At 49.5% G+C, this 21,612-nt stretch overlaps 3 protein-coding genes across 5 annotated transcripts in view; 1 reads left to right on the plus strand and 2 right to left on the minus strand.

Annotated features, from left to right (window-relative positions):
- LOC128914844 (thymosin beta-15A homolog) overlaps positions 1–21,612 on the plus strand; it is a 195,681-nt gene that overhangs the window by 25,873 nt on the left and 148,196 nt on the right. The gene's annotated exons all lie outside the window — the stretch shown is intronic.
- Positions 2,175–9,864, minus strand: RBM41 (RNA binding motif protein 41). Of its 2 annotated transcripts, none has more exons than XM_054214477.1 (7): positions 9,821–9,864; positions 8,743–8,859; positions 7,952–8,144; positions 5,456–5,660; positions 3,707–4,083; positions 2,987–3,134; positions 2,175–2,619 (listed from the first exon to the last, which is right to left on the minus strand). In XM_054214477.1, exons 1-7 carry the CDS (start codon positions 9,826–9,828, stop codon positions 2,462–2,464), a joined length of 1,206 nt encoding a protein of 401 aa, XP_054070452.1. In that variant the 5' UTR covers positions 9,829–9,864; the 3' UTR covers positions 2,175–2,461. The 2 variants fall into 2 exon arrangements, with proteins under 2 accessions (XP_054070452.1, XP_054070451.1); XM_054214476.1 differs by lacking the exon at positions 9,821–9,864 and adding an exon at positions 9,358–9,811.
- Positions 11,235–20,997, minus strand: LOC128914835 (nuclear pore glycoprotein p62-like). Of its 2 annotated transcripts, XM_054214472.1 has the most exons (13): positions 20,557–20,997; positions 19,418–19,797; positions 18,856–18,966; positions 18,314–18,445; positions 17,034–17,129; positions 16,085–16,193; positions 15,788–15,932; positions 15,313–15,362; positions 15,056–15,190; positions 14,264–14,375; positions 13,676–13,742; positions 13,261–13,338; positions 11,235–11,922 (listed from the first exon to the last, which is right to left on the minus strand). In XM_054214472.1, the coding sequence occupies exons 1-13, from the start codon at positions 20,844–20,846 to the stop codon at positions 11,831–11,833; spliced, it is 1,797 nt and encodes a 598-aa protein (XP_054070447.1). In that variant the 5' UTR covers positions 20,847–20,997; the 3' UTR covers positions 11,235–11,830. The 2 variants fall into 2 exon arrangements, with proteins under 2 accessions (XP_054070447.1, XP_054070448.1); XM_054214473.1 differs by lacking the exon at positions 13,261–13,338 and having other exon boundaries at positions 20,557–20,996.

Raw genomic sequence — 21,612 nt, forward strand, 5'->3', positions numbered from 1 at the left:
GCAAGATCATGGCCTGTGTATTGCATGCAATATAAAGTAGAAACAATATGAGGTACAAACACCTGGCAAACCTCCCAGCAAATGTATTTTGGGCATAATACGGAAGCTTTTTCTTCCAGAAAGCAGAGGACAGGCTGGCTTAACTAACAGACCAGAATTATCTGTGGCATACGTGGTCACCCCCAAGGCATGCCACAGCTCTGAGATACCACTGCAAGATAACACCTAGAAGTAAATCCTTCAGCGACCACTTCCTATCAGAGTGCAGGCTATCCTGCCATAGCAGATTCCCTCCTGGAAATCATCCTGGAGGAGAGGCAGGCTGTCCATGCCATGGGAGCACCTCCAACCACAGCAGTATTGAACAGTAGGTGGACATCTCTAGTCACCTAAAACACAGACAGATACCCATTGCCCAGATGCACACACTAAGCTGATCCTAAGGACGCACCAGGTCTCCTTGTTCAACTCTGGACATCATGCAATGTAGAAGCAAAGATCTAAAGCACGGCTGCTTTTTACAAAGCTCCATTCTCCCCTTTCTCAGACAAAAAGGGGTAAGAGACTAGTCCAACTACTCACCTTCGACAGTCCAGCTTCTCATAGGATCCGATGAGCCGGTTGTTGTGGCACATCACGATCTGTTGTGGCTTTTGCTCTTGCAGGTGAACCCGAAGGTGATCTTCATCCTTTTGCTCTGAGGGAAAATGTGTCAAGGAAGAAATAAAGAACAAGGTCCGGAGGTAGAGCAGGAGAGATGCAAAAGTTCTGCCGGAAGGAGTGAAACACCCCGGAGAGGACACAGCATCAAGCAGTCCATGGTGTGTTCCTCAGCTCAACACCTTCCCTCTTCAGGAGGGGAAAATGTGCTCAGCCTTGGCCTGCTAACAACAACCCCGTGCACGCAGCCAGCAGTCACAGATAAGAACACGCGTAACTGACTGGAAGGGAGTCGGATACAGCCGTACTGAGCAGAGACAGTCTGTCCTTGCCAAGTCAAAATATGCCTTGGTTACAGCTTTAATAAAACCTCTGATATGCTTTTATACTACACTGATAACAGAACAGGCAAGACCTGGCCAAAGAAAACGGTCTATCACAAATGAGATAACTAATGATTTTACTAGTGATGAAAAGATAAGTGACAAATGTTTACAAAACCAAATCAAGCCCATCAAGTCAGGGCTGAAGAGATCTTAACAACTAACAATGAGACTAAGGTCCATCAAAAAAAAAGCGAGCTCTCCTTCAGCAGACTAGAGCTTCACAAATTGAGTTCTAGACAGGCCACTATTAGAGGGGGAACTGGGACAGGGTGGGCAGAGTGTGGTCTGTTTACAGCTCTGTGGCCCAGAACCATCCTGCGGCGATGCCGGCTCCTCTGGAGCTTGGACAGGGCAAAGCCTGCCAGCACCAGGGCAAAGCAGGTGCTCAGCAACAACACAGCCCCTTTTCTCTTTCCATTTCTCAGTTTGCTCTGAATCACAATCACCTCCTTGTAGATCCAGTGCAGCCTTGGCCAGATGGGTACATCTGTGTGTTGTTGCAAGTGCATTTACCAGAAGGACAGCCTGGAGGAGGACATGTCAGCAGGGGGAAAAACAGCAGCTCTTGGGAGCCTTCCTCTTCTCCACATGGCTGTATTTAGGTGCGCAGAGGAAGCCTGCAAGTTGGCTCTGCTGGGCAAGCCTGGGTTCCCATCACCGAGAGCTCGGGTGTTGCTCTCTCAGGAGCACTGGGATACTGTGGGAAGCATATGACATTAGCTTGCCTTGTTCACAAAAAGCGCTAAAACAGGCCAGCAGATAAACCATGGTGTCTGCCACAATGGTACCCCACCAGAACAACCATGCCACGTGCTTTACAGGGATCAATAGTAAGGAGCCAAGACATTTGCAATCATAAAGCATCTGTGTAATTAGATACCTGTGCAACCAAAGCGCCTGGGAGAAAAGGGGAAGCCTTTTTTCTTGTCCTAAAGCAACATATCTTTATGTTGCCACCAGACACAGGGCAGCAGCCCCACCAGTCCCTGCACCAGTCAGGTACTCCAGCTCCCAGCACAGAGGCCAGGACTGAACTCTGCTGCCACAGTCCGGCATCAGCAGAGCGCAGCACACATGGCTCTAGAAGACTTGTGCAGGACAAAGATGAATCAACACACACTAAGGAAATATCACAATAAATACATTTATTTATATGGCTTCCTCCCTCCCTGCTTGCCACAAAGGGCTGAGAAGGCAGACACACGTGTAGAACAGGAGGAAAAAGCCAGTACATCCAACAGTGTAAAGACACTGCCCATCTCTCTCCAGGAAGAGCTTAGTCCCCAGCTCTCTCTTCCCCGCTTTGAGATTTATGGAGCTGCATGTTAACTCCCAACAGTCCCGCACTGTCCCGGTTACAACCAAGGAGTTCCCATGGCCCGTGCAAATCCACAAGGTTCCTGGCTATCCACGCCTTACGTGGCAGGGGGATTCTCTCCAGCCGAGGAGCAGGGGATGGCAGACTCAGCCTCTGGCAAACGCCTCTTGCTTTTCCCAAATTCAATCACCAGTGGCTTCCCCTGCAGATTGTACCCGTTCACCAACAGCATGGCGTCCTGGGCCGACTGAATATCTGCAACAAGAGAGCAAAATGGGTGCAGGTGACACAGCAAGTTCTGGCACAGACACACACAGTGCTCACACAGACGTTCCTGGCACACAGACCCTCAGCCCACACCGCGACACAGTGCGGTGCTGGGATCCTCCAACCAGAGTGATATGCTGAATAGAAATGCAGCACGTAGCAGACTGCAGCCCTTCTGTTTTGTTGAATCCTCTTGCAATCCAGGGAAAAGACTACGATGTGATCGGAAGAAGAGGGAGTGGACTCCCCTCCTTCTCCTTGGAGAGCAGGGTTGGTGCCAGCCCAGTGCCCTGCAGGAAGACCTGGCACCTTTGTGAGTGAGGGAAGAACTAAGAGGCAAAAGGCAGCAACTCACCAGGGAAGGTGATGAAAGCCTGACCCCTCATACGGCCGCTCAGGAGGCGGAACTGGATCGGTGGGCTGTCCTCTTTCTGGAACCGAGCAAACAAGGACACCAGGTCCTTCATCGTCACTCGAGAGCCCAGGTTCTTCAAATACAGCACCTGTTCCAGAGCCAGAGAGGGTCAGCCGGCCTGTGCCACGCAAACAGACACCTTTCAACATGGTCCCAAGTCCTTACACCTCAAATGTATGAACCAGTTCAGCCCCTCTGCCAACCGAGTCCTCCTTCCACCCCCACGCTAACAGTGGAGTTTGGAAGACAGGTTGGTGTACAGAGAAAGGCAGCTCTGGACTCAAGGTATCATCATGTTTGCCTGTGCCAAGTGCTGATAGCTCTAGTTATTTATAAAAGGCAACAGGCTCCAGCTACCAGTTAAACACAGTTTGAGTCAAGTCAAGCTGGTTTCGGTCACGTCCAAACAGGGGGAGAGCATCTTGACTAGTGACCTGCCAAAGCCAGGAAGGGCTGAGGTCTGACGCACAGCACTCTGCCAGCCAGGTGACCTCCCACTAGAGCCAAAGGTCCCCTTCCCTCCCAGGGTGCAGGCTGCTCTCCCTTGGGAGGAAGGATCAACCAAGCACTCTCCGGGCAACAGCAAAGAGAAGCCTTTGCCTGCCAAAGCAGGGCATGCTAGTGAGGAAGAGGAATAAATCCCGATTCATCACTACGTACCTTGTTGGGCTCCCCAGGATGGTAGGACGAGAACCTGGGTATATTCCGGAGTTCTTCCTCTGAGAGACGGTTCTTGCAGATCTCCTCTTCTGGGACAAACTCTACAGGCTCTTTGATAATTGTCAGTGTTGGAGGGGACTGGTTGGGCCTTGTTGCAGAAAGGCTGGGACTTCTTGCCTGTTCTGCCTGCTCTTCCTGGTCTGGAAGCGATGGTTCCTCAGCTACAGGCCCATGCGGGGCTAGGGAAGGGCACAAGCATGGCTCACTCTTGGTAGGCTGGACTTCTCCAGGACACTTTTTGCTCAGCAGCTCTTGGTAGACGCTGTCCAGATGAACCATGGGGTCCTTTTCATCTGTTACCCTCTTCTGAGTATCATCTAATCCACAACAGAGAAACATGGTAATATGACTATCACCAAGAACCTGGAAAACGCACAGACTGCAGGAAGAGACACAGACAGGAGAAAGCCTGTTCCAACCCAGCCTCCATGCACCCACCAACCAGGCCCTGCAGGTTATTCAGAACAAGAATAGCGCCAGCAGCCAGCAAGTGCTGGTGTCCCAGCTCAGGATGAACCTGCAGAGAGCAGCACCTCAACCAGTGCTTTGTACAGAGCTCATTTCTTCCAGCGGTGTCCTCATTAGCTTATCTGCAGCCACATTTCAACACATTCTAGTGACTCCTTCAACACACCTTCCTCCTCCTGCATGCATGACCAGGATGTATCACGCTGCCTTTCTACACCGCTACATGGAATATAAACCTTTTGCTTACAGGGACATCATCAGATTAAGCTCCTGGGTTTAAAAAAGGTCCATGGTATGGACAGAGCAAGGATATCTCCTTTATTTAATGGAAATGTGGACAGAAGTGAGCAGGGTATTTCCCAGCCTACAAACCTCAACCTTGTGCCTCTTGGTTTTGCTAAATGCCACAACAATGACACCAAAGGAGGGAGAAGGGGCAAAAGGATGCTGGGTCAGCTGGACATTGTATCTTGAACAGCATCAACACTGATCAAAGTGGGTGTTTTGGGAGTTTAGAAGCTCCTCCTCATCTTCTACTTAATACTGTCCTTAGAAAAATCAGTCTGGGCTGGAGCTTCATGCCCACACATTCTCCAGCTAAAGCAGACTGGAGCAGTTTTTGCCATCTCTGGACAACACTTGACTCTCCATCCAGAAAAGCCGCATTAAGCCACAATACTGCCGGGGCAAGAAATGCTGTTATCCCATGGACACGGTACTGGGAATCAGCAACTGGGCTGCAATTCCACTTCAGCTACTGGGAGGAGCCTTTTAGAAGTCACTCCTTCTCTTTCCTGCTCTGCACATTTACTTCCCTCTCACCCTTTTTAGACTGCAGTAATATCAGAGAAAGGATGATCTCTAGCCCCACACAGGCACCTCGTGTCACTTGGCGCAGCTCGGTGGGGACCTCTGGGCTCTACCAAAGCATAACCTTGGCTGCTCGTCCACATACCGAGCTGGGCTCTGCAGTACACGCAACATGTCAACAAGATCCACGCTCTCCAAACAGAGATTGACTTTACAAGCCTCTATATTAAACCCTTCAGAGAGCCCACTCTCTGTCTACTCATGTAACACAGGAAAATATCTCCTCCTACACAGTGCCAAAACAGAACTATGTCTTCAGGGACAGAAGGCCAGACAGAAATGTGTTGGACTCCCACACACCCTGGCTCTCTGTGCTGGAGCAAAGGCAGGAACAGCCTTGAGCCCACAAACCTTCATGGTAGAGTGCCCGGAGGAAGGAGTGGCGGTCTGTTCCCTGAAAGAGGGCATTTTCAATCTCCATCTCCCGCCGGCTCAGCTGCTTGCTGCCAGCAAACCTCTGGGGCAGAGCGAGTATGCGCTGACGCTCTTCCATCTTCTCCTGGATCGCATGGAGTCGGTCCTGCGTGGCCTCCGGGGCTGCTCCCAGACCAGAGCCCTAGAAGACAGGTACAGGTTTGCTCAGATACGGCATGTGCCTCCTTTTCAGAGGCTCGGCCAGCAGTCAGACTTCACATCCTCCAGCCCTGGAGTGCAACCAGAAGTCACGCCCCAAAGAGCGGGTCACCAAGAGGCCCTGTCACTGCAAGGGTAGGACAGAAATACAACCACTCAGCAAGCCTCAGCTCTTGACAGAAGTGGAGAAACAGCCCCTTTCTCCTACCTTTCTGTGCTGCTTTCCTTTCCCTGGCCTCACTGTCTGATGTTGCCTGTGTCCCTCTGTCCCAGCAGTCCCTGCCTCTGCCAGCTATAGCCATTTTCTAAGGCCACCTACAGTAACCGCACAAACCCCCTGTGGCATTTCTTTCGCCACACCTATAGCATCCCTGAGCTCAAGTTTCCACCAAGGTTTTGGTCTACAACCCTAGTGTCACTGACACAACCTCATTTGTGAAAAGTGGATCCCAAGCTGCCGTTTGGCACCCGAGGGTAGGTTTATGCGGGGGACTAAACCCTTGGCCAGCTTCACATGAGCCACCTTGCAGAAACCACCCAGCTACTGCGACACGGACCTCAGAGCTAACCTGGCTACGAGCGAGCATTCCTGTGTAAATAAACCTCACTGACTGCCCAGGGCCAGGGCGCTGCCAAGACTCACCAGACTCATGCTGCCAAAGCACAGAGACATACCCCAATTTCTGGAGGGCCATTTCTGTTCCCCCATCCACCTCTATCAGAACCCAGCGAACACACTTTTATGGGGCTGTAGGTGGATTTTCTTTCCTCAAATTGAGTTCAATAATTACTGTGGCATACCCTTCTGCCTCAGGCAAGAAACCAGGCTTTCTCCCTGCACTGAGCACAACCTAACAAAGACTTTCCCATGGGTACCTCTCCCTTCCCGCCTGACTGCATGGGCCCACATCTGCCCGGCTTCCATTCACCATTTCACAGCTTCCCTGGGGCACAAAAGGCTGTTTATATGAAAAAGTAATTCCAGGAAATCATTTGTAGTACTTTGTTTTCAAAAAAGCTGCAACTTAGCAGCTGAAAATAACAGAAGTGTGCACTCAGTACTTTGCCAAGAGCTCCACGGGCAATTTGAAGTCCTCTCTGTCTCAGCCGATTCCTCCTTGGTGGAATCTTTCACTCAGGGCCTCCACATACAAAACTGCACATCGCTACCTGACTTGGGCTTTCTCTCTAAACATTCTTCTTCACTCGTGAGCTGTACCCTAATGTCACTGCTTCTTTCTGTCAGAGTAGTGTTTTCCATGTTAATCTTTATTTCTAAACATCCCAGAACTGATTTCACACCAAATCCAACAGCTGGTATTGCTGACATTAATTTTCAATCTTAAATTAACAGCACACCCCTCTCTATGATTCTATGATTCTCTAACCCAAGCTTTAACGCAGGCCACACCAGGGCTGGGTTTGCATTTAAACACCAAAGCAAGTAATGACTTCAGCTGAAGAGAGGCAAACCCATGATTACCACAGATGGCTTCCTTCTGCACACAGCCATTGCTCAGGAAAAGGAGGTGGGACAGAGGGAAGCCAAGGGTCAGCCCAAGTCCTATTTTGCACCTTCTGGTTTACCCAATTAATAGCAGGACACTCCAGTGCACCTGACACAGAACAACCCTGAAATACCCTTGTCTCTGGAATGTGAAAGAAAAGGATGAAGGTAGGGGAAGGGGAGAAACCTGCTCTGGCACTGCTCTGCTGCAAACTCCACCCAAAGAGGAGCACATCACTGCAATCACACACTTGGTCTAACAGCTCTGCACTGCTATTTTTACATGGCTATTTCTAGTCCCCTGAAGCATCTGCAAGCCCCTGAGGGGAATGTACAAAACCCTCCCTCTACAAGCAGCTATCCCAAGACAGCTATGGGATCCAGGGATGTGTCAGAATACAGAAAGGAGGAGGCTGAGGTGCTTTGAAATGTTTCCTCCTCCAGCCTTTAAATCCTTCATACACAGGCATAAACAGGTGAAACGATTTCCTTGAGACCATCGAGGCAAAGGCAGGAATATAGTCAGGTCCTGCTGTGCTCCAAAGGACCAACTCTTCTCTCCACCATAGCTTTTAACACAGACCATTCCACCAAAGAAAACAGGCCACAAGAAATGTGGGATCACGCTGGCCTAAAGGCAAGAGATAGATGGAGCAGCTATTCTTTACCAGAGGGCTTACAAAAGACTTGAATTTTCTACCAGGGTACCACAGGCCATGGGGTTAGAGGGACTTGATCACATTCACATCAGAGCAGAGCACGCCTACCTTCCCTGTTGATGCCCGGTTCTTCCAGAGCAGGATCTCCGAATCGGAGAGCCCCAGTTCCCGGAGAGAGGCAGTTTCTTTGTTGCTCTCCTGCAGGGCCTGGAACTGCGACAAGGTCAAAGCCCCTGCAGCCTCTTCCCCAAAAGGCTTGTAGAAAGCTGCAGGGGCAAAGCATCTCCGCTTTGACTTACACCTGTAACCCAAAGCAACAGAACAGCAGAAAAAACTCAGCATGGAGAAAATGGGGGAATAGGAAAGGGCTGGCCTCTCCCCCCACCCATGCTTGGTCCTGCTTGGTCCTTGCACCTAGGCAGAGATGCCGTGTTTCCAACACACAGCCGAGCCCCGCTCTCCCGACCCTCTTCCAAGCCCAGAAGGTCCCACAGGGCAGGATGCTGCCCCAACATGGGCAGGAAGCACCTCGTGACACTGTAACACCAAGCGCCCTGCAGGTGCAAACACAAGCCAGCCTGGCGGGGACGAGCTCACCAGCCTAGAAACTCAACATCTGTGTTTGGCCCAGGCAAATCAATCATTTTTGGTGAAAGTAAGTTACTGCCAGCATTTGCTCCAGAAGACAAGGAGTGCTTATCTCCTGCTGGGGTGTCCAGGCAGGAGACCCAGGAAAGGAGAAAGAGTTTGTGCAGCTATTTTGGCAGACAACAGCGCGGACCAAACATCCCCCTGGGGAGGAGGCCCCAGTGAGGCGACACTGCTGTTGCCCCTAATATGGCCAGAATCCACTCACCGGCCCCACCGGCAGCCCCCCCAGGGGCCAGATCAGGACTTACTGCTCGATGGATACAGTGGTATCGAGCTGATGGTGAAGGAGGCTCTTCAGCTGCCTCTCTCCTTCTGTCTCCAAGTCTTCCAGGAGGAGCTCATCGTTGGACAGGCTGCTGTTGACCCTGGGGTACACAAGCACAGCACGGAGGTGATACGGAAACAAGAAAAACACTGCTTAAAGCACACCACCACGACAGCCTCTCGATTTCCTTCACTGTTTTTACAGGATTTAAAGCACAACAAGGAACCAAAACTACTTAACCAAAGCTCCCACTAATGTTAACTAGAAAAACTAACAGATTTGGGACTACTTTGAGAACATTAAAAACACTAAAAATACCGAAGGAGATTTTTTTTTTTTTAAAGTCACATGCAATCTTATTTTCATTACTGGAAAGTTGGTTTGTATCAGCATTTAAACAGACATTTCTAGTTCCAAGTGGCTCAAAACAGAAAACTGCAAGGGAGAAATAGTGAATTTGACCAGTGCTCTATGGAAAGCTCCCTTTTCCTTTCCTGGGGGGGTCACCTGCTTCCATCCAGAGAGACCGACGGACACCCCCTCCACCCTCTCCCCGCAGACAGCACGGCTTTTCGGGTGCTGGCAGAGGGCTGCTGACCCCTCCTTTGGAGGCAGAGCTCCTACATCCTGGGCTTCTGCTGAGCTGCTGGGCGCCCCAGAGCCAAGCCATGGGGGGCCCGAGAGCCATGCCATCAGGCACCCCGCAGCCATGCCACGGGGTGCCCCAGAGCCGGGCCATGGGCCCTGCTCAGCTCGGCCTTTCCGCGGGCCGGAGGGAAGCCCGAGAAGTCCACGCCTGTCCCGGGGAGCCCTTTTGGACCGACCCAGCCCCGGCGAGGGGTGGACAAGCGGCCCAGTTCCAGGTGACAGCTCTCCCTGCCACCTTCGGGCCCCCGGCAGCCCCAGGAGGGTGTGAGGCCTGCGGCGGACCCCCCCAGAAAGCCGCTTCCCAAGGCATCGCCGCCTCCAGCGGAACGCCGTGCCGGAGGAAGGGCTGACAGGGCTCCATGCCGGCTGCCCTGGGGCAAGGGGACACCGCGGATCCCCTCATCCCCGCTCACCTCCGCATGGCGGCGGCCCCGGCTCCCAGCAGCGCCCCGGAGCGCAGGGGCCGCCGGGAGTTGTAGTGCGGGGCCGGGGGAAGGGAGGCCGCGGCCATGGCGGGGATCCGCGGCCTCCACGGCCCTGCCCGCCCCCGGGTTAAAACTGTGTTAGCGTTACCAAGGACAGGCCTCTGCTTTGTTTATAACAATATGCTAACTAAAATGTTGTTTGTTTCCTACTAACCTTCTAACTGTGTGAGAAAATAGCTAATTACTGACCTTCTTACTGTGTGAGAAAATAGTCACTGAGCTGATGTTACAAATAGCGATAATGAGGAGCCAGCCAGAAGTAGCTAATCGCCAAGGATGGGATAACAAGTAGCCACTTCAAGGCTCTTTTATGCATCAAGCATGTACACCTATATCAATTAGGACAGAGCTGTGGCTACTTCAGGGAACATCCTTATCATCCGCAACAAGTTGGCAAACACAGTAAACTACTGTTCCGAGATGACTCAACACCTTAAAAGGATAATGTGAGGAAGGGTCTCCTTATCCAAACAACCACTGAGATACTCACAGTTGCACAGAAGTGTTTTGCCAATGGAGCAAAATTTGATACACGTGTGCAAAAAGGCTATTTGGTCATCCTAATGACTATGTAAGCCTAGGTGGAGTTATGTGTTAGGTAGGTGGAATTATGAGACTGTTTTGTATATAAATAATAGGTGAATATCCCCGGTAAGGCGTGTTCGATCTGTGGGTTTTCCCCCTAGCACCCAACATCAAATAAAGCAATATCTCCTCCCCAAACTACTTTTGGTTTTCAGAGCTTTTATTTCAGGTAACATTAGCACCAGAGGTCATTGAGGCAGCAAAGTGGCTCCGCTCCCAGGTGAAAATCCACAGCAAAGTGTCTGGAGCCCTCTGCAAGGGTTTCCCCACAGTCAACAACACTCTCACCTACAGCATTTGTGAGACTCCCCTCCCCCCCCACTGAAGATGATGAAATCTGCACATTGGAAAAAGTGAAAGAGCAACTCACACGTTTAAACTCACATTAAAGCCAGTAAATTACTTCAGGAAGCAGCCCCTTCCCTTTCTTCCAGGGGATTATACATAAGGCAGATAGGGTGCAGAGAGAGGAAATTAAGTATAAAGTAAAGCTCATTACTCTTTATTTGCACCCCTTCAGCACTTGGCAAAATAGAAGCCTAAAGTGCAAAGCAGAAATGAGTATTAGGACAGTTCTGCTAAATATGTGATCGTTCACTTCCCTCTGCGTGCATTAGAGCCGCCCTTTATCAAAAAGCAGCGATATGAGACTCTGTCTCTTAAAAAAAGTCTTCACAGCAGACTTATTGACTGTGTTCGTTCCTGCACCCTTGTGACTGAACAAGCTATGCTACCCCAAATCACCACACAAGCACCATTTTTCTAATAGCACATCTAATAATTTTTAATTGAGTAGAAATTCTGCTTACAGGTACCTGCACAAAAGCAGTTTATTACCCAAAAGTACAGAAAACAAGGCCCACTTTCACAAGTGGAAGCATACCAAACTTAAACACAAAATCCAGGCAGCGACAGGAGGAATCCGAGTCTCTCAGACTGCTGCAGCTCCTTCTGAGGACAGCTCTTCCTTAAACTGCCTCTGTAAGGACCTGAGTCAAAGCTCATGAAGGCCCAGCTGAACACAATCAAGTTGCTTTTAAGCACTGCAGAGCTCAGCCATGGAGGCACAGACAGCTTAAATCCCTCAGGGCCAGCCTTTGTGTATCTCACCAGCCTGCAGGCAGTTAGAAAGAACAGGGAGGAGGAACACCTACTTCCAGCACAAACCTCATGCTGTCTCTCAGGCTGGAGTGGGGGAATTCCAGTCAGACACTGCAAAGACTGGCTTTGGAACAAACAACAAGTTTTATTGCAAGAAGAGAAACCAACCCAGATCGTCACTGGACACCTAGGTCCCCACCAACCTCTCTCTTCTCTGGAGATGTTACGGTAATCCCTGAAACTTTGAGTCTTTCAGTCAAATGCAAACCGAAAATTGCGCTCTTGCTCTTTGCGGCGGCTCTCGCAAACCTTGGTCACCTCTTCGACCTTCCTCTGCAACACGGCTGTGGGAGAAACAAGGCATTAGGCTTACAATCACCCTGAAACACAACCCTCAGTTCAGCCTGCAAAAGGAGAAAGCAAAACATTTGAATTTTGACAGTCACTCAGATTTGACAGTGCACAAAGGAGGAGGAAAACCCAACACAAAGCACTGCTAACCCTCCAAAACAAAGAAGATTGGCTAAAAAAGTATTCCGAGGCATTCAGCAACCACCAAGCAGAAGCGCAAGAGTCCTGGGACAGGTTGTTGACTCTTTTTGCCATGCCAGTTTGGTGTGGTGTCAGGGCATGGCATCAGAGAGCAGAGCAAACCCTCCCTGAACAGGAACTGCAGGTCTGCAGCTTGAGGAAAAGTAATTGCTCTAGAAACCAGTTTCCCCTATCCAACCTCCTGCTACACTCGCTTTGAATTATGCAAATGACAGGCCAACCACACAATCTGCTAGAAGTACAGAAATATTTTCTTGCAGGATATAACACAGCAATCACAAGCTTTTAACTGAAAATACAGAAAAGACAGTGCAATCGCACAGAACTTGCAGCCACAACACAGATCATCTGTTATTTGCCAATCACTGATTTGGAAATAGGTAAGGCACAGATTGATCATCAACTTGAAATGCTCAACTCTTTCTTTAAATGTACATTTCCAGGCAAAAAGAATTATTGTTATTAACCGATAAGACAATTTCTTTGGCACTGAATGACAGGGGAAAAAATAGGCCTCCTTCCTAGGAAAATTTAAAGGAAACAGGCTGCTATTTTCACACACGTTCTGTAAAGTCAGGATTCTGATGCCACAGAAGTTGCACCGTATTTCCCAAAAAAGGCATGTTCGGAATGCAAAAAGTTGGCATATATGCTCTGGAAGAAAAAGCCAAATTAAACCCTGACTTAAGCCAAGAACACTACTTAAACTTGGAGAGCAGCATGCCTGCTTTCACCCAAGCAGGACAGCAGCTGTGAGCACTTCTCACAGCACAGCAGCCAGACAGTGCAGTTTGGTGCTGGCAAGAGCAGCACTGCTTTATTCTGCCATGCCCCCGTGTGGCTGCTAACATAAGCTCAAATCAAACACGGGTAGAATTCCTAAATCCTTCACAAGGAGGCACTCCCCGGGGAGAAACGTTCCTTTGTTCTGCTTGTTTTTAGCATGGCATCACGGTGCCGTAATAGTTAAGGGTGAATGCAAGAAAAGAAGCAATAGTAACTACACTATCAAGTTTTCGCTATTGAGTGCATCTTCTGACCAGCACCACATCTCAGGTTATTGCTACTCTGAAGTTTCCACAGTCCAGAGTTACTGTGCCTGCAGAAAAACCCACGCTGATCAGTCTTACCTGGATTTGGCTTTCCCTTTGCAGGGGAGGTCGGGGAGGATGACAGCATTACAGACACAGCCCTCCTTACCAATCTCCCTATTCCAAAGGGAAACCCCACACCATCTGAGAAGTTGAAATATTCAACCATAGTTTGACAGAACAAAGCACAAGGTTTACAAGTCCTCTGCTTTGCACTGAGGCATTTCAAGCAGTGCTTTCTGTAAAACATCAGCTGCTGCCAGGAACCACTTCTCGGCAGAGGCCTTTAATGCACATCAGGAGAATTCATGCACAGAAGGGACAGTGGCGTTGAAGGTGAGGAGGAGAAGATTCCTCAGGGATCTTCAGGAATTCATCGATGGTCAAAAAGCATTTGCCCACATGCTACACGCTTTCTGTTTACGTTCCCCAAAAGCTGCTAGACCACTCTCACCTGAATTCTGGTCAATCCACTGCAATGAATCCATGTGTGCATTCAAGATTTTACAGATCTGCTGAAGCTGAGCAGAAAGAAAAGGTGCAGGTCAGTTTCTACTTAGTGTAACAGATCAGAACAGTAAAAGACAGCCTGCCTGTCCCTGCCTTTGGAACATGATGCAAAATCAAATCCCTCATCTGTACAGCCCCACTAACTGCCCAGACGCTTTCCCGGGGAAGTCTGTCCAGCAACCATGTTGCTTTGCTTCTCTTTACCACCAAGAACACAGGCTGGTTTCGAGTATATGCCTGTGGCTTAGGCTTATTCCAATTCACACCTAGGAACCACTGCCACTTTAGCCACCTTGGGTGTGAGGTGGCAAAAGTAAAAGGGAATAGGAAAAAACTCAGTCTGTAACAGTGAAGGGAAATCTTTACTAAAAAAAAATAAAAAGCTTCTCAGTAAAGCCACAAGGAGCATCAAGATCAAGGTTGTAACTACAAGTAGACGAGTATCCAAGAGAGGACAATCAAAAAGTTAGAACTGTTTAAATATCCTTTGACTCTTACCAACACACACAAAAAACCTAAAGCTTGGATTTACCGGGTCACTTGTGTCTGCTGGGCCTCTTGATGTATTCAAGTGCTCAGTGATGTCTTTCAGATCTTGTGCCATACGCTTCAACTGAGCATCTATGTTTTCAGCCAGTTTATAGCTGCAAAACACACAGGAACCCAGGTCAGAATATTTCATGTGAGCTTCAGAAGACCCACTCCCAGTCACACCAACTTCAGGCAATCACAATTAGATTCCACACCTTTCAACTGAGGCCGGTATACACATGGGAACAGCACCAGGAGAGGCATCCTATCACACAGATGAAGGAACTCCCACCCTCTTTCTCTCTTGACAGATACACAGAGACAGACAAGCAACAGTGTGGAGCACTCTCTGGAAGGCTTGGTCAGAACTCAAGGAACCAGCCAGTCCAGGTTCCTCAAGGTTCATCTCTCTTGAACCAGAGAAACACTTCTGTTCATAACCCTGCTAAGATTCAACACTTAAGGCTTATAAGGATGCTTGAACCACACATAGTGCATTCTGCTCTCATCACTTCTGTCACTAAATAACCACTAATTTTCCGAGATTATGCCAAAATTAGTAACCTTGCCCAGACAGCTGATTACACCAACACCCAGAGAGCTTTTCATGCTGATTCAAGGGCTTCCAGTTGCACTCCCCCTGTTTCTAACACATAAAATCTAAGTTGCCATGCGTAAAACAGGATTACATGTTTGACACAGGCCGCTGATACATCCCAACTCTACTTCTTCTGCATCAACCACCACCATAGTAGCTTCCTCATCACACATTCCACACAGACTGTTGTCTTACGTCCTCTCCCGTTCTTCATCCGCATGCTGCAAGTAGATAGTCCCGCTCTGTTCCTTCACAGACTCCTCCAGAGGGGTCAGCAAGTCTTCAAGCTCTTTCTGCTGTGACAGAATGAAGTCTAGTTCCTGATCCAGTCTGAAAAGACAAAGTGTTAACGACTCCACTGAGAGGTTACAGACATTCTGCATCTGCCATACTACAATGCAGGAAGATGCAAACAGGAAACAAAATCATCTCAAGTGTTCATAGTTTCCTACCTCTTCTGATCAAGCTTCACTTTCTCTACTTCTCTGTGTAACGAAGTAATCTGGAAACAGAAGACACTCCATTATAGTTCCAAAATTCAAACGTCAACCCATAAAAGGAGAGTGGTGGAACAAAGAAAGACAGCACCATACAAATGGCTACTCTTTCTACAAGAAACAGTTACGTCAGAATTACAGACCAAAAACTGAATAAGGGAGGTTTGGCTTTGAAAGCTCCACCCTAAGATAACTTGTTACCATACTGTAAACACACTGAACAGATTGCCAAGCTTCAAAGCCTATAGACCAGAACAGACATACAGACATACAGCGGGGCTTTCACAAGCACCCAGGTGTAACTCACATCTATTTTTTTTTTTTTTTTTACAAGTAGGAAGTCCCACTAGATGGCTTGCTGCATCTCTAACACTTAAGGCCTTGAAGGATCTGAGCAAGCAAAATCACGTTACAACAGACATCACCTTACCTTCTCCCCATTCTCTATCAGAGTCTGATCCCAAGCATTAACTTGCGTTGCTTGATGGAGAAAGTGTTTCTCCTGGTCTTCCAGTTCCAGACTCCACTTGTTTATCAAACTCTCCAGCTGGGCATAAGTCATCACTGGAGGCGCACTGAGAGGAAGGGCAAGACAGTACCGAACACAAGATCAAAAAAACAAAATATAAACATGACAACACTCCTTTTCCCTTCCTCCGCCAGACACCGGCATTAATACAGCCTCTTGCACCAGTCAAGAAACAGTCGGTTACAACAAAATACTCACCTGGTTGTTGTGGTGGTGGTTACGGCAGTTGTAGAAGTCCCAGCTCCAATGGCACCAGTCGTAGTTAATGACTTAATATTCAGAGCAAAGCCAGAAGCAGTAGTAGTGCCTGAAAGAAGAGATTCAAGTCAAGCAGCAGCAGACGACGTATCTGCTACCTAACAAATCGAGAACAGGTCCAATATACACTCCTAAGTGCAGTACTGTATGAGCTCAAACAGGTCCCTTTTACAAAAAACAAATCCCACATCTGTCAAGACGGGAATGAAGCGCATCTTGACACAAAAGCAGGGGACTCTAAATGGCTCACTAGTAGCTCTAGTAATATGAGGAACCATCAGCCTCCACTTAACCTGGGCATTATTTGAGGAAACACAGTATTAGCCCACATATCCCTCTCAATCTCCTTATGTTTTAAAATTCGACCTAGTAACTACTAGCACACCCAGTTCTTCTCCTGCATCTTTGGGGAAGATCAGATTTCTACATTTTCAAAAAGCTAAGAGCATCTATCAGATGGTACTGTCAGTCTGTCACGCGGCACTTCTAGGCACTGAGCTCAAATTCTTCACAGTTACTCCACAAACAAGCTTTAGAAAGACCTTGAGAGCTGAGCAGCACCCATGTATTTACACTGAAAACTGCATCCAGAAAAAGATGTTCAGGCCTGAATCCTAACACTATTCAGCAGCAAATTCCACTGCAGATTGTCACATGAGGCTGGCCACTTAAATGCTGCACTCATCACTGCTTTATTTTATATTTTTGGAAGAAAAAGTTAATGAAATACAGTACTTTGAAACTTACAATATGGAAGAAACAGATTCATGGGACAGAACTGAAACAAAAAACATCTCTCCCTAGTACTCCCTGCAAGCCTCTGGCCTCTCCCTCCCATCATCAGCACACTTCGCCTTCCCTTCAGCTACTTTCAGCATCTAGTTCTTACTAGCTGCAGTGCTTGTTGTGGCAGCTGTTGTTCCAGGAACTTTTAATCCAAACCCAAGCGTTCCAAGACCGGCTGTCCCAGTGGATGGGGCACCAACTGTAAAGAGAAGACAACATTAGGAGTTTCTGTAACCCATTAATACAGTGCCCCTTGGAAAAATCTCTGCAGAAGTCTGTTTGCTAAAGCAATACGATTGCACATACTACAGGAAACACACTGGTCACATCTCAGTTGCCTGGAAACAACCCACCTATTATCATCCAAGAACCAGGTCTGAGACACCCTGATAAACAGGGAATGCCCATTAGCTTAAAAGCATTCTTAAACACAAAGATTAAGCTCGGCTTTCGAACTAGAGAGACAATGCAAGCATTTTAGACACACGAAAATAAGAGCTGTCAGGTTGGCATCTATGGCATCTACAAGTTGTGGCTGATTAGCAAAAAGTAATCGGTGTGGCTTTGTCATAAAACTTGTGATGGTCCTTGGGAGCAGCTGCCTAAGTTTTCAGAGGTAGGTGTAAGACAGCATTAGGCATGGAATAGTTAATACAACTATTTGTATTAACAATAGTTAATACAACCATTACTAATACTAACTCCAGGAAACACTGACGTTGACTGCAGCCAGTCTCCATCATCAAAGCAAACAGAAGCATTAACACCTCACTGCAGGTTCACAAAGAAACTGTTAGGACTGTCTTCAAACATGGCTACTGCCTTAAAGCTATCACAAAGCAGACACTATTTCCTGACACAAAAATCATTTTGCAAGGAGAAACTTGCCAGTTATTACCAGGGCAACTTGCAGACACACAGCTGTGCAAATACTTGTTTTCAGAACCCCGCATCTCCAGTGTCACAGGCCACTGTTATTAAAGAAGTGGGAATGCTTAATGCAGGACTCAAAGGCAGACGCAACCAGCCTCAAGGCACTGGGGTCTGGAGGACAGCAGCTTCAACAACACCAGAAAGCTCCGTTGTGGCAATACTACCCAGACAGAGAAACAAAAAAGTCACATACAGCTAAAACTGCCCTCGGCTGCTGGCCCACTCTGAGTCTAAAGCGTGCTTTGGTTTGAAGAAAACCCTCCAAGCCTCACCACTGAAGACAGTGTGGCAGAAATCACGCAGAGGGGAGGTGGCAAACAGCGACAAGAGATGGCCTTTTGAATTCTCCCCTATTACTCCACCATCTGCAGGCTCCACTACTCACAGGCAACAGCAACCATGCTGCTCCTTTCTTCCCCCAACAGAGAAAATCCGTATATCGTGTCTTACGTGAGAGGCCCGTGGTGGTAGACGATGTCGGTGCTGAAGAACTCACTATAGATGCAAACAACGTAGGCCCCGTTGAACCAAGAATGGAGGTTGTGGTGGTGGCGGCGGCAGTTGTAGCAGCTGTGGATGTTACTACAAATGGAAAAAACATCAGCCTTGTACAATCATGCTGAGAATGCAATACAGGTTTCCCCATCTACACCAGTTTCTTATGGATGCAAGAATTCTAAACTTTTTTTTCCCCTGTATTCTACCTCAACTCTCTCCCTTTGCCAATGTGCCCCTTGAACCTGTGGCTTCCTTCCACTACGCTCCAGCAACAAGTACAGAACACAATTCGGCACCTTGGACACAAGAAAAAATACAGGATACTCTGTTCAATGGCTCTATAAACTCTCACAGATTACGGATGCCATTGCAAAGTCACAGTAACAAAACACTTGTAGCCCATTTCCAGACTCCACGTTAGAAAATTCTTCCCAGAAGGACACCAGATTCACAAAGTCCAGAGTGATCTCAAGTTTCCCAAAATCACTTCCTACCTCCAAGTTTGGTTCCAAAGGACAGAGTGGGTTTCTGGCTGGTACTTGTAGCCAGCGTTGCCACAGGGGCACTCGTGGCTGCTGTTGAAGGCAATGACCCAAAGTTTAGCCCTGGAACAAGTAGCACAAGTAAAAAGAAAACATGAACCTTTCACTACAGAGAAACCGATCACAACAATATGCAAATTAAAATCAGAAAGACTATCACAAAAAACATTAATATTCAATGTAACAAATACTCTGCATTACCCTGGAAATGAACTCGGGCTAACAAGCTTGTTGCCTACAAAGCTTTTCAAGAATGATTCGAACACAGAAGAACATCGCCCTCATCCCAGAGCTGATGACCTCTCCTCCGAGGCCTGCACGGTCACCAACAAGTACATCAAAAGCTGCAAACAGAACTTTTGCTGGACTCTGCAGGAGCGGGAGGGTTCTTGCCATCAGGGAGGTGAACCCCGGTTTGGCACGATGGGCCAGGCACACCCTGCGGCACCCCACCCCCACCACCCTGAGCCCTTTCCCACTGCACCAGCAAACCACCTCCAGCCCAGGCACTCACCTGCAGGCTGCCCCCCAAGGCTAAAGGGGGCTGTTGACTGCGTTGTCGCTCCTAAGGTGGCAGCAGTGGTGGCTGCAGCTGTAGGCGCTATTCCAAAGGTCAACCCTGTGGGAGCTACTTGTGGAGCTGCAGTGCCAATGGTGGAACTGGCTGTTCCGGCCTGACTTGTGGTAACACTGGAAAAAGCAAACCCTCCAGTTGTCCCAGACTGAGCAGTGGTGGTGGCAGTACCAGTAGATCCAAACGTGAAGCCAGAAGGGGCTGCTGCTTGACTTGAGGGCACGCTGGTTGGGACAGAGCTACCAAACGCAAAGCCCCCTGTGATTCCCGTAGCCTGAGTCACAGTGGTGCTGCCGAAGTTTAACTTTGGTGCATTTGCCCTAGAGAAGAGAGGAAGCCAATATGAGACGCACAGCCAGTCAAGTACCGAATTGGCTTTCTTATGGACCATTTGTTGACAGCTGAAACCACCTTTCAAAGAGATATGCGCTTAACCAGGTTAATGTTTCAATTTTGACAAAGACTGTATCATAGGTCCCATCCTCTCCAATCCGTTGCGACGGCTCTTTATACCAACTGCCTCTCAATTACCTCAGCAGCGTAAGTGAAGTTGCTCATTGTCTCAGCTCCTAAGCACCCTTTCCACTTCCTCTATGAAGGACTATCTTTTTCAACTAACTTTTACTGCTAGGCCCCACGTCAGCTCTCTTCCCACTCCTCCTATCTGTGAAGCTTTGACAACAGCACTTCTGAAGAATCCCTTCAAAGCCTACAGCCCCTCATAAAATAGGACAATCCCACTCGTATGAAGAAACATTCCAAGCACTCCAGATTCAGATCAGAAGGCACGTTTTATGCTCAGGCACAAAGATTTATTATTTTTTCATGCAAGCATCAATACCCCGAGTTCAGATTGAAGCGTGGAATGTCTTATCCATCAGAAAAAGCGAGTGATGACAAATAACCAGCTGCATCAAACGCGATTCTGAATGTGTTAAAGTGCTGTGGGAACACAAAGGGACCAGAGCAACAGGTCTGCTCACTGGAGACACACTTCCAAAGCGCTTCAGCGCTCACTCGGGCCCAGCAGGACCGACCCCCCGCCCCGGGGACCGGACGGGCACCTCTGAGACACTCACCCCAGCGGGAACACGCTCGCTGACGGGGTCGCGGGCGCGGACGCCGGGGCCGGCGTCCCGAAGCTGAAACTGGCCGGCTGCGCAGCAGTGCCCGGCGTGCTGAAGGAGAAGAGCCCGGTGGGCTGGCTGCTGGACGCCGTCTGGGACGCGCTTCCGAAGCTGAAGCCGCCCGAGGAGGCGGGCGTAGAGAAGGAGAAGCCGGTCGTGGCCGTGGTGGCCGCCGTCTTCGGCGTGCCGAAAGTGAAGCCGCCGCCGCCGCCGGCACCCGACCCGAAGCTGAACTGACTCATGGCGGCGGCGACCAGCCGGAACCGACGCCCGCAGGAGGCCCGGGACAGCGCCTGGGCCCAGTCGCGGAGAGAAGCGGCACCGCTCCCGCTACCCCCGGCCGAGACGCCCACAGCCCTGCCGACAGCCGCCGCGCGCACGGCGATGACGCACCACACCGCCGCCACGCACCCGCCCCTCGCCTCTGCCTGCCAACCACCGCCCGGCGCTTCCCGCCTTCCGCAGCTATTGGCTACTGCCGCCGTCGCTCCTGCGCCGTCCGCTCCGATTGGCTCCCCGAGGCGAGGCGGGCAGCGGCGGCCCGTCGCTGTGGTGACGGGGACGCGGCCGCCGGCGGCTGTGGGCCGGGCGGCGGCACCGGGCCCTTGGGCGGGCCGGGGCGGCTGCTCGGTGCCGCGGGACAGACAGCCGGACCCGGGGCGGGCCTGGTGCGTCCACAGCGTGTGGGACCCGATGTGCAGCCCGAAAGCGGGGTCTTGGGAAGGGGGCGAGAACCTGTGTGATGAGCTCTGCCTGGCATCTTGGTGCCAGGCCTGAGCCAAGGCCCCCTCGGCTGTGCTCACCCTGGCTGCAGTAGCAGCAAACCCACCTTTACAGGGGATCTGCTAGACCGAATGGTCACTGTAAGGCTTGAGCTGTGACTGCTACTAGTGCCTATGGCGTGAGAGAGTCTCTAATCTGAGCACAGAAAGGAAAGGTTGACTATGTTCTCTTATATATGTTTTGACGTCACGCATGTAAGAGTTTGGCTAAACTTTACCCTTCCAG

The sequence above is a fragment of the Rissa tridactyla genome, chromosome 9 (genome assembly GCF_028500815.1).
Source record: "Rissa tridactyla isolate bRisTri1 chromosome 9, bRisTri1.patW.cur.20221130, whole genome shotgun sequence".
NCBI lineage: Eukaryota > Metazoa > Chordata > Aves > Charadriiformes > Laridae > Rissa > Rissa tridactyla.